Source organism: Giraffa tippelskirchi, chromosome 2 (genome assembly GCF_054371585.1).
Source record: "Giraffa tippelskirchi isolate mGirTip1 chromosome 2, T2T-mGirTip1v1.2.pri, whole genome shotgun sequence".
In the NCBI taxonomy this organism is placed as follows: Eukaryota; Metazoa; Chordata; class Mammalia; order Artiodactyla; family Giraffidae; genus Giraffa; species Giraffa tippelskirchi.
In genome coordinates this window covers 131208752-131222276 of record NC_137276.1, presented here as the reverse complement: position 1 = coordinate 131222276, position 13525 = coordinate 131208752, and the positions used below count along the sequence as shown (strand labels likewise).

The 13525-nt window shown below is 39.1% G+C and overlaps 1 protein-coding gene across 14 annotated transcripts in view; it reads right to left on the bottom strand.

The window, feature by feature from the left end:
- NMD3 (NMD3 ribosome export adaptor) overlaps positions 1-13525 on the bottom strand; it is a 288544-nt gene that overhangs the window by 203277 nt on the left and 71742 nt on the right. For 2 of the 14 annotated variants that reach the window (XR_014077003.1, XM_081570731.1), the window contains one exon: positions 11706-11845. The exons of the other annotated variants lie outside the window; for them this stretch is intronic. Coding sequence is in view for 1 of the 2 variants with exons in the window: in XM_081570731.1 (XP_081426857.1) it covers positions 11721-11845 (125 nt within the window). In the remaining variant the exon portion in view is untranslated. The remainder of the gene's footprint in view (positions 1-11705; positions 11846-13525) is intronic. 14 annotated transcript variants of the gene reach the window in all.

Here is a 13525-nt window from a genome sequence, read left to right as displayed (position 1 = left end):
GTGAAGAAAGCTGAGTGCTGAAGAACTGATGCTTTTGAACTGTGGGTTGGAGAAGACTCTTGAGAGTCCCTTGGACTGCAAGAAGATCCAACCAGTCTATCCTAAAGGAGATCAGTCCTGGGTGTTCATTGGAAGGACTGATGTTGAAGCTGAAACTCCAATACTTTGGCCACCTCATGCCAAGAGTTGACTCATTGGAAAAGACCCTGATGCTGGAAAGGATTGGGGTGAGGAGTAGAAGGGGACGACAGAGGATGAGATGGTTGGATGGCATCACCAACTCGATGGATATGACTTTGGGCAAACTCCGGGAGTTGGTGATGGACAGGTAGGCCTGGCATGCTGTGGTTCATGGGGTCGCAAAGAGTCGGACACAACTCAGTGACTGAACTGAACTGAACTGAACTAAATAAAATACAGATACTTCCAAAATTTTTATAAGCATTTTTAGTCACTACCTAGGGCTTTTTTTTAACTTTTTAGTTTAAAACATTTATAATACCCTTCATCCAGCTTCCGCCAATGGTGACATCTTGAACACAGTATCAAAACAGGAAACTGACATTGGTACAATATCCTTAACTAGACTACAGACCATGTTCGATGTTCTTCAGTTTTCACATGCACACATTTGTGTGTGTTTCTATGTAATATAAGCATATGCAATCCCATGTATGTACAGTTATATAGCCACAATCAAGACACAGAACTGTTCCATCATCACAAAAGATCCCTCTCATACTCAGTTTATATTCATTTCCCCTCCCAACATCTATCCCTGCCTCTTGGTAGCCACTAACTTGTTTGCCAACTGTAGTTTTATCATTTTAAAAATGTTATATAAATGGAATTATAAAGTATACATAAAATCTTTAAAGGTTTTAAAGTATAAACCCTCTTGATACTGAGTTTTTTTTACTGAGCACAATGCCCTCAAGAGCCATTCAGGTTGTTGTATGCATCAATTGTTCATTACTTTTTATTGCTGAATAATAGTCTATGGTGGGCTTCCTGATGGCTCAGACGGTAAAGAATCTGCCTGCAATACAGGAGACGCAGGTTAGATCTCTGGGTCAGGAAGATCCCCTGGAGAAGGGAATGGCTACCCACTACAACATTCTTGCCTGGAGAATTCCATGGACAGTGGAGCCTGGAGGGCTACAGTCCATGGGTTCGCAAAGTTGGACACAACTGAGCAACTAACGTACATACAACAGTATTCCATGGTATGAATGTAGCAGACTATTTACTGTTTCCCATTTGGTGTTATTACAAATAAAGCTCCAATAAACATTCATGTATAGAAGTTTGTGTGAACATAAGTTTTCTTTTATCTGGGATAAATGCCCAAGAGTGCAATTGCTGCATCATTATGGTAACTACATGTTTAATTTTACAAAAAATTGCCAAACTATCTTTCCAGAGCATCTATGCCATTCCCACCACTGACATATGAGGAATCCAGTTTCTTGGCTTTCTCTCTAACACTTGGTATTATCACTATATTTAGCTTATCTTATAGGTAGGTAGTGATATTTTTAAGTTTTAATCTGCATTTTCCTAATGGCTAATGATATTAAACATATTCATAAGCTTATTTTCTATCAGTATCCACTTTTTCATGGAATATCTTAGAGTGTTTTGCCCATTTTCTAATTGGATTGTTTGAAGCTTATCTTTTTTTTTTAATTGTTGAGTGTGAGAATTTTTTGTATATTCTAGACACAAAACCTTTGTCAATCATGTGGTTTAAAAATGTTTTTCTTCAACCTGCTTTCATGCCCTTACCAGTGTCTTTTGCAGCACAAAATTTTTGTTTTGTTTATATTTATTTTTTATTGAAATATAGTTGTTTCCAACATTGTGTTAGTTTCAAGTATACAGCAAAGTGATTCAGTTTCATATATATACGTATATATGAAAAAAATATATATTATTTTTCAGATTCTTTTCCATTATAGATTATTATAAGATATTGAATATAGTTCCCTGTGCTATACAGTAGGTCTCTGTTGTTTAACTATTCTATATATGTATGTGTATCTGTTAATCCCAAACTCCTAATTTATCCCTCTCCCACTTCCCCCTTAGGTAACCGTAAGTTTGTTTTCTTTCTGTCTGTGAGTCTGTATTTTGTAAATAAGTTCATTTGTATCATTTTTTTAGATTCCACATATAAGTGAAATCATATTTGTGTTTTTCTGTTTGACTTACTTAGTATGATAATCTTTAGGTCCATCTGTGTTGCTGCAAATGGCAATATTTCATTCTTTTTTATAGCTGGGTAATATTCCATTGTATATATGTACCACATCTTCTTTATCCATTCATCCACTGATGGACACCTAGGTTGCTTCCATGTCTTGGATAGTATAAATAGGGCTTACAACACAAAAGTTTTTAATTTTGATGCTTTCCAATTTATCAGTTTTTGCTTTTATGGATAGTGCTTTTCATGTCATTTCTAAGAACAGTTCTCTTAACCCTAGGTCTAAAAGATTTTCTCCTATGTTTTCTTTTAAAACTGTTTATAGTTTTACATTTCACATATATATCTATGATTCACTTTGAATTAATTTTTATGTAAGGTATGGGCTTCCCTTGTGGCTCAACTGGTAAAGAATCTGCCTGCAATGCAGGAGACCTGGGTTTGATCCCTGGGTTGGGAAGATCCCCTGGAGAAGGGAAAGGCTACCCACTCCAGTATTCTGGCTTGGAGAATTCCAGGGACTATACAGTCCATGGGGTTGCAAAGAGTCAGACACGACTGAGCGACTTCCACTTTCACTTTCAAGGTGTGGGGGGTAGGTCATGGTTTATTTTGCCTATGGATGCCCAATTACTCCAGCACTGTTTGTTGAAAAGAATATCTTTACTCCACTGAATTACTTTGACTCTTTGCCAAAAATAAATTGGCAGTATATACTAAAAAGAGTTGAAAATAGGTACTCAAACAAATATAGGTACACATGTATTCACAGAAGAACTATTCACAATAGCCAAAAGGTGGAAACAATCCAAATGTCCATCTATTAATGAATAGACAGACAAAATAAGGAATATTACTTAGCCATAAAAAGAATGAAGTACTGATACATGCTATATGGTGAATGAACCTCTAAACATTTTATAAATGAAAGAAGGCAGACACAAGAGGTCACATATTGTGTGATTCCATTTATATGAAATATCCTAGAAAGGTATATTCCTAGAGAGGGAATGCATACCCAGGAGCAGGGGAGAGGGGGAAATTGGGAGGAAGTGCTTAACAGGTACAAGATTTTCTCTGGAGGTGGTAAAAATATTTGGGACCTAGAGATAGTGGTTGCACAACATTGTGAATGCACTAAATGTCACTTTAAAATGATTAATTTTATGTTACAGTAATTTGACCTCAATTGAGAAATAAAGCAGTTGAACAGATTTGTGTGGGTCTGTTTAATATCATCCAGCCTTGATTACTGTTACTCTAAGTATATAGTTAACATCATACTTTTCATATATAGAGCCAACTACAGGTGATCTATATAAACAGATGCTCTCTCCTCACCAAGCTTTTTCTCTCTCTATGCTGGGGGTTTTCCCCCAGAGGCACCGATCCCTTTATCCAAAATACATTCACAGGCCCACTATTATTAATCTCCCTATTAAATGCCGGTGGAAGTTGGCTTTGCTGATACAAATTGGCATAGGGTCTAAAGAAACTAGAGATTCAGTTAAAGTTAATTCATATTATCACTTTAATTTTCTGCTTACCCACCTTACTGTTTAAAAAATTCTCCTCCAAGTATTAAGTGTAATATTTGTATGTATTATTCAAAATTTTATACATGATGAAAGTGAGGAAAGGAGAGTTTTTACCATCCTATTATTCTGTAGTTATTTAGAGTATGAATAACTAGCTTATCAAGATACTTAGACTTTTAGAATTTTATTTAATTCTGGGTTTCACACTAGTGAGAAATCTCCTAGCAGGCATTTCAAAAATACCCATAAACTGTCACCAGGAGCTGTACTGGAATTAGACCATCTTCATGGAGCCATGGGACACCCCATCCTCCCACTCACAGAAGGCTGAGCCTATAACTGGTTTCTTCACCAGCCAGGCAGGAGGCAAATTGGGCTGTACAGTTCTATCTCATGCCTGTGCTTGACAAACTGAAGAGCTCAATTGTCTTATCAAACCTACAATTTGCTGACTTTGTGGATCTGATGTGAAGATTGATTTTTGCTGCCTTATCCTTCTTCTTGATGTTACAGTGAGATAATAAAGAGAATCAGCTCATGTCAAATTTCTGCTTAAAATCTTCCACTGCCCTCAGAATAAAGTCCATCACCCCAGCATGTCACACAAACTCCTAGGCTCTCCACCCCTCTCTGGTCCCTTCTCCAACTCTGCCTCCCAGTCTTATAACACAATATTTTACTTCCAACACTTTGACATATTCTCACTTGGCCCAGTGTGTTTGCATATGCTGTCACCCTTCAAGCCTGGCTCAGGATAAATCCCACCTGAGTTCTCTGTGACTTGTCACAGTCATTTAGGGGTCTCACTGTATTACTCTCTTCTACAGTAAATCTTACCTGTGTTGCAAATTCCCTATTGACTTGTCTTTCTCCCTCATGAGACTAAAGACAGATTGTGCCAGGAATATAGCAGGAGCTCAACAAATGTTTCTTAAATAAGTACACTTATTAATTCATATAAGAGATACTTCTTGAACACCAGTAAAGTGCCAGATACTGTTTTCTACATGGGGATATAGTACTTTGGGCTTCCCAGGTGACTCAGCAATGAAGAATCCTCTTGCAATCCAGGAGATTAATATTCGATGCCTAAGTGAGGAAAATACCCTGGAGAAGGAAATGGCAACCTGCTCTAGTATTCTTGCCTGGAAAGTCCCATGGGCAGAGGAACCTGCTGGTTACAGTCCATGGGGTCACCAGAGTTGGACACAACTTAGCAACTAAACCACCACCATCAGATAGCAATTTGCAAGGCAGGCAAAAATGCCTTCCTTCTTGGACCTTACAGTAAAATAAAGGAAGGGGACAATAAATAAGTATTTGATAAAATTTTAGGTGGTGATAAGGTATATGAGGAAAATCAAAGCAGAGTGAATGGGTGAATGAATGAATGAAGAATTTGGAGTTAGAAATCAGGCAATTCAGACTACTGCCATAGAAGTCAATTGTATTGCTATAAATTCAAACTTGAAATTGCATGGATTTATTTTTCATTTGTACACATTTTACAAATATGTATAGATTGTCTTCTAGATACCTAGGTCTAGGATACAGCCTAGCCATTGCTCTATGTCTAGAATACAGCAGGACACAGAGCAATTTTTATTTCTGTCCTTGTACAGCTTACATGTGAGTGTTAATAAGTAAATACATAATATTATCAGAGGCTGGTAAGTGCTTTGAGGAAATAAAGCAAATTAAAAGGCAAAAAGGGCTTCCCTGGTGGTCCAGTGGTTAAGAATCCACCTGCCTATGCAGGGGACACAGGTTTGATCCCTGGCCTGGGAAGATGCCACATGCTGTGGGTCAACTAAGCCCATATGCCACAACTACTGAAGCCTGTGGACCCTAGAACCCATGCTCCACAAAGAAATTTTTGAGTGTATGTGGTGGGGCGGGGTGAGTAATTGATATCTGAAATTATCAAGGAAGAATTCACAAAGAAAGTAGTATCACTGTAGAAAACAGAAGGAGGTGAGGGAGTGAGCCAAGTAGATAATTGCAAGATGAATACTGCAGATAGAAAGTGCAAAGGCCCTAAGGCAGGGATAAGGCCTCAAAACCTGAAACCTGCTCCTAATGTACAGTAGAACTGTAAATTATAGCTGAGAGTACACTAGACTGAGCGCCAAAGAGACCTAGGTATAAAACCCAGGGGCTCTACTTACTGGTTGTATGGCTTTAACCAAGTTTTTAATCTCAGGTCTCCAATTCTTCATTTGTACAGTTAATGCCTATCTGAAAGTGTGGTCATGCTACTCCAGTAGAATGATGGGACTAAATTGACATAAGATTAACAGGAGAAAAACGAATTTAATTTTGTAAGTACAACAGCCCAATAAAAAATACGACTCAAAGAAGTGACCAAATCAGGCAGCTTTCATACCTGCCTGACAAGAAGCCAGTAGTAAATTAGCAGGAGGGGGCTAAGATAGCAGAGGAATAGGATGGGGAGACCACTCTCTCCCCCACAAATTCATTGAAAGAACATCTGAACGCTGAGCAAACTTCACAAAACAACTTCTGAACGCTGGCAGACGACATCAGGCATCCAGAAAAACAGCCCATTGTCCTCGAAAGGAGGTAGGACAAAATATAAAAGATAAAAAGAGAGACAAAAGAGTTAGGGAAGCAGACCCGTCCCGGGGAGGGAGTCATAAAAGAGGAGAAGTTTCCAAACACCAGGAAACCCTCTCACCGGCGGGTTTGGGGAAAGTTTTCGAATCTCAGAGGGCAACATAACCGGAAGGGAAAATAAATAAATAAAACGCACAGATTACGTGCCTAAAGGCAACTCCCAGAAAAGTACCCCAGATGCTCGCATCCGCCACCAGCAAGTGGGGGCTGAACGGAGAGGAGCGGGTGGCACTGCTTAGGGTAAGGACCGGGCCCAAATGCCCTGAGGGCAATCTGAGGGAGCTAACGTGAGCTAGCAACCTAAACCGTGGGATAGCCAGAGAGAGAGAGAACTATCCTGTGAAAAGCCCAAATCTAAGGCACTGTCGGCCGGCTCACAGAACAAAGGACTGAGCAATACCAGAAAAGAGCTAGCCAGCTGCGGACTGCTCCATCCCCCACGTCGGACGCAGTGTGCAGGTGGGGCCAGCCAGAGCCAAAAAGGGGCAAACTCAGCCCCAGAGAGCAAAGACTTCTTGAGATTCTGGAGGGTTGACATCCCCTGGGAGGGTCGCAGACAGAGGCCAGCTACCCAGAACTGACACAAGGTACACTGGAGCCGGGTGCACCCAGAAACCGAGGCTGGGACTAGGGAGGTGATAAGTCGCACCACCCCAACAGAGGAGAGTGCGCTCACCAAACACCTGGCTGCCTGAGCTGCTCCAACCAGGGATCGGCACAAACCACGGGTCCAACCGAGAGTCTGCGCCTTTGTGGAGTACCCAAGAACCTGAACCTGTGCAGCTTAGACCTGGGAAGTGCACTCATCTCAGGGCCCGGTCCCTGGCAGAATAACCTGAAGCCTGAGCAGAGTAGACTGGGAAAGCACACATGCCATGAGCAAGGGCAAACCCAGTGCAGCCGAGACACTGCGAGTTCTCCATACACATGCCAGTGATATTGATCTGCAGTGTTCCTCCCTCCCCACAGCACGACTGAACAAGGGAACCTAAAGAGACCACCTCCACCCCTTGTGTCAGGGCGGAAATTAGACACTGAAGAGACCTACAAACAGAAGCCAAATAAATAGAGGAAACCGCTTTGGAAGTGACAGGTCAACAATTAAAATCCCTGTAGTTAAAACCAACTATATTGAAAGGGGCCTATAGATCTTGAAAAGTATAAGCAGGAACAAGGAACTATCTGAAACTGAACTGACCCCACACTGCTCGCAACAGCTCGAGACAAACTCCTGGATATATTTTTACTATTATCAACTTTTTTTTAATTAAAAAAATTTTTTTTTCTTTAAGTCCTCTATTACACCTTTAGTTTTCATTTTTATAACCCACTATTACCTTGCAAAAAAAAAAAAGACCCTATTTTTAAAGCAAACTGCATACATATATCTTATATTTTTTGTGATTTTGGTTTTTTTAATATTGTATTTTTTTAAGAGTCTAACCTCTACTCTAGATTTTTAACCTTTGTTTTATAGTATTTGATATCAATTTTGTACATTTAAGAACCCAATCTTTAGTACCCATTTTTACTCAGGAGTGTGATTACTGGCTTGATTACTCTCTCCCCCTACTGACTCTCTTTCTCCTACCCCAGAGCACCTCTATCTCTCCCCTTCCTCCTTCTCTTTTCAACCCAAATCTGTGAATCTCTGTGGGTGTTCTGGGCACCAGAGAACAATTAGGGAACAGAGTACTGCCCAGATCTCTCTCTCTCCTCTTGAATCCCCCTTTTCTACTCATGCTCATCTCTATCACCTTCCTTTCTCCTCTCTATGTAACTCCATGAACCTCTCTGAGGGTTCCAGACTGTAGAGAACACACAGGGAAGTGCTTACTGGCTAGATTGCTCTCTCCACGTTTGAGTCCCCCTCTTCTCCTAGTCACCTCTATCTCCCTCCTCCCTCTTCACCTCTCCATGTAACTCGGCGAACCTCTATGGGTATCCCTCACTGTGGAGAATCTTTTCACCATTAACCTAAAAGTTTTATTATCAGTGCTGTATGGATGGAGAAGTCTTGAGGCTACAGCAAGAATAAGACCGGAAATCAGAGGCAGGAGGCTTAAGCCCAAAACCTGAGAACACCAGAGAACTCCTGACTCCAGGAAACATTAATTAATAACAGATCATCCAAAAGCCTCCATACATACACTGAAACCAAGCTCCACCCAAGAGCCAATAAGTTCCAGAGCAAGACATACCACACAAATTCTCCAGCAAAGCAGGAACATAGCCCTGAACATCAATATACAGGCTGCCCAAAGTCACATCAAACCCACAGACATCTCAAAACTCACTACTGGACACTCCATTGCACACCAGAGAGAAGAAATCCAGCTCCACCCACCAGAACACCAACGCAAGCTTCCCCAACCAAGAAACCTTGACAAGCCAATCGTCCAACCCCACCCACAGGGAGGAACCTCCACAACAAAAAGGAACTTCAAACTACCAGAATACAGAAAGGCCACCCCAAACACAGCAATCTAAACAAGATGAAAAGGCAGAGAAATACTCAGCAAGTAAAGGAAAATGATAAATGCCCCCGAAACCAAACAAAAGAGAAGGAGATAGGAAATCTATCTGAAAAATAATTTAGAATAATGATAATAAAAATGATCCAAAATCTTGAAAACAAAATGGAGTTACAGATAAATAGCCTGGAGAGAAGGATTGAGAAGATGCAAGAAATGTTTAACAAGAACCTATAAGAAATAAAAAAGAGTCAATATATAATGAATAATGAAATAAATGAGATCAAAAACACTCTGGAAGGAACCAACAGTAGAATAACAGAGGCAGGAGATAGGATAAGTGAGGTAGAAGATAGAATGGTGGAAATAATTGAAGCAGAGAGGAAAAACGAATAAAGAATCAAAAGAAACGAGGAAAACCTCAGGGACCTCTGGGACAATATGAAACGTCCCAACATTCGAATCATAGGAGTCCCAGAAGAAGACAAAAGGAAAGGCCATGAAAAAATACTCGAGGAGATAATAGTTGAAAATTTCCCTAAAATGGGGAAGGAAATAGTCACACAAGTCCAAGAAAACCAGAGAGTCCCAAACAGGATAAACCCAAGGCAAAACACCCCAAGACACATATTAATCAAATTAACAAAGATCAAACACAAAGAACAAATATTAAAAGCAGCAAGGGGAAAACAACAAATAACACACAAGGGGATTCCCATAAGGATAATAGCTGATCTTTCAATAGAAACTCTTCAGGCTAGAAGGGAATGGCAGGTCATACTTAAAGTAATGAAAGAGAATAACCTGCAACCCAGATGACTGTACCCAGCAAGGATCTCATTCAGATATGAAGGAGAATTCAAAAGCTTTACAGACAAGAAAAAGCTGAGAGAATTCAGCACCACCAAACCAGCTCTCCAGGAAACACAGAAACACAGAAAGGGTGTATAAACACGAACACAAAACAACAAAGTAAATGGCAACGGGTCCATACTTATCAATAATTACCTTAAATGTAAATGGGTTGAATGCCCCAACCAAAAGACAAAGACTGGCTGAATGGATACAAAAACAAGACCCCTACATATGCTATCTACAAGAGACCCACCTCAAAACAAGGGACACATTCAGACTGAAAGTGAAGGGCTGGAAAAAGATATTCCACGCAAACGGAGACCAAAAGAAAGCAGGAGTCGCAATACTCATTTCAGATAAAAAAGACTTTAAAACAAAGGCTGTGAAAAGAGACAAAGAAGGACACTACATAATGATCAAAGGATCAATCCAAGAAGAAGATATAACAATTATAAATATATATGCACCCAACATAGGAGCACCACAATATGTAAGGCAAATGCTAGCAAGTATGAAAGGGGAAATTAACAATAACACAATAATAGTGGGAGGCTTTAATACCCCACTCACACCTGTGGATAGATCAACTTAACAGAAAATTAACAAGGAAACACAAACTTTAAATGATGCAATAGACCAGCTAGATTTAATTGATATTTACAGGACACTTCACCCCAAAACAATCAATTTCACCTTTTTCTCAAGGGCACACGGAACCTTCTCCAGGATAGATCACATCCTGGGCCATAAATCTAGCCTTGGTAAATTCAAAAAAACTGAAATCATCCCAATCATCTTCTTTGACCACAATGCAGTAAGATTAGACCTCAATTACAGGAAAAATACTATTAAAAATTCCAACATATGGGGGCTAAACAACACGCTTCTGAATAGCCAACAAATCACAGAAGAAATCAAAAAAGAAATCAAAATATGCATAGAAATGAATGAAAATTAAAACACAACAACCCAAAACCTATGGGACACTGTAAAAGCAGTGCTAAGGGGAAGGTTCATAGCAATACAGGCGTACCTCAAGAAACAAGAAAAAAATCAAATAAATCAACTAACTCTACACCTAAAGCAACTAGAGAAGGAAGAAATGAAGAATCCCAGGGTTAGTAGAAGGAAAGAAATCTTTACAATTAGGGCAGAAATAAATGCAAAAGAAACAAAAAAGGCCTTAGCAAAAATCAACAAAACTAAAAGCTGGTTTTTCAAGAAGATAAACAAAATTGACAAACCATTAGCCAGACTCATCAAGAAACAAAGGGAGAAGAATCAAATCAACAAAATTAGAAATGAAAATGGAGAGATCACAACAGACTCCACAGAAATACAAAGGATCATAAGAGACTACTACCGACAGCTATATGCCAATAAAATGGACAACTTGGAAGAAATGGACAAATTCTTAGAAAAGTATAACTTTTCAAAACTGAACCAGGAAGAAATAGAAGATCTTAACAGACCCATCACAAGCACGGAGATCGAAACTGTAATCAGAAATCTTCCAGCAAACAAAAGTCCAGGACCAGATGGCTTCACAGCTGAATTCTACCAAAAATTTAGAGAAGAGCTAACACCTATCTTACTCAAACTCTTCCAGAAAATTGCAGAAGGTAAACTTCCAAATTCATTCTATGAGACCACCATCACGCTAATTCCAAAACCAGACAAAGATGCCACAAAAAAGAAAACTACAGGCCAATATCACTGATGAACAAAGATGCAAAAATCCTTAATAAAATTCTAGCAAACAGAATCCAACAACATATTAAAAAGGTCATACATCATGACCAAGTGGGCTTTATCCCAGGAATGCAAGGTTTCTTTAATATCCGCAAATCAATCAATGTAATACATCACATTAACAAATTGAAAGATAAAAACCATATGATTATCTCAATAGATGCAGAAAAAGCATTTGACAAAATTCAACATCTATTTATGATAAAAACCCTACAGAAAGCAGGAATAGAAGGAACATACCTCAACATAATAAAGCTATACAGCAAACATTATCCTCAATGGTGAAAAATTGGAAGCATTTCCCCTAATGTCAGGAACAAGGCAAGGGTGCCCACTCTCACCACTACTCTTCAACATAGTTTTGGCCACAGCAATCAGAGCTGAAAAAGAAATAAAAGGAATACAGATAGGAAAAGAAGAAGTAAAACTCTCACTGTTTGCAGATGACATGATCCTCTATATAGAAAACCCTAAAGATTCTACCAGAAAATTACTAGAGCTAATCAATGAATATAGTAAAGTTGCAGGATATAAAATTAACACACAGAAATCCCTTGCATTCCTATACACTAACAATGAGAAAACAGAAAGAGAAATTAAGGAAACAATACCATTCACCATTTCAACGAAAAGAATAACATACTTAGGAATATATCTACCTAGAGAAACAAAAGACTTATATATAGAAAACTATAAAACACTGATGAAAGAAATCAAAGAGGACACAAACAGATGGAGAAATATACCGTGTTCATGGAAGAATTAATATAGTGAAAATGAGTATACTACCCAAAGCAATCTATAGATTCAATGCAATCCCTATCAAGCTACCAATGGTATTTTTCACAGAACTAGAACAAACAATTTCACAATTTGTATGGAAATACAAAAAACCTCAAATAGCCAAAGCAATCTTGAGAAAGAAAAATGGAACTGGAGGAATCAACCTGCTTGACTTCAGGCTCTACTACAAAGCCACAGTCATCAAGACAGTATGGTACTGGCCCAAGGACAGAAATATAGATCAATGGAACAAAATAGTAATCCCAGAGATAAATCCACGCACCTATGGACACCTTATCTTTGACAAAGGAGGCAAGAATATACAATGGAGAAAAGACAATCTCTTTAACAAGTGGTGCTGGGAAAACTGGTCAACTGCTTGTAAAAGAATGAAACTAGAACACTTCCTAACACCATACACAAAAATAAACTCAAAATGGATTAAAGATCTAAAAGTAAAACCAGAAACTACAAAACTCCTAGAGGAAAACATAGGCAAAACACTCTCTGACATAAATCACAGCGGGATCCTCTATGACCCACCTCCCAGAACACTGGAAATAAAAGCAAAAATAAACAAATGGGACCTAATTAAAATTAAAAGCTTTTGCACAACAAAGGAAACTATAAGCAAGGTGAAAAGACAGCCTTCAGAATGGGAGAAAATAATAGCAAACGAAGCAACAGACAAGCAATTAATCTCAAAAATATACAAGCAACTCCTGCAGCTCGATTCCAGAAAAATAAATGACCCGATCAAAAAATGGGCCAAAGAACAGACATTTCTCCAAAGAAGACATACAGATGGCTAACTAACACATGAAAAGATGCTCAACATCACTCATTATTAGAGAAATGCAAATCAAAATCACAATGAGGTACCATTTCATGCCAGTCAGAATGGCTGCTATCGAAAAGTCTACAAGCAATAAATGCTGGAGAGGGTGTGGAGAAAAGGGAACCCTCTTACACTGTTGGTGGGAATGCAAACTAGCACAGCCACTATGGAGAACAGTGTGGAGATTCCTTAAAAAACTGGGAATAGACCTGCCATATGACCCAGCAATCCCACTGCTGGGCATACACACTGAGGAAACCAGAATTGAAAGAGATGCGTGTACCCCAATGTTCATCACAGCACTGTTTATAATAGCCAGGACATGGAAGCAACCTAGATGTCCATCATCAGACGAATGGATAAGGAAGCTGTGGTACATATATACAATGGAATATTACTCAGCCATTAAAAAGAATACAGTTGAATCAGTTCTATTGAG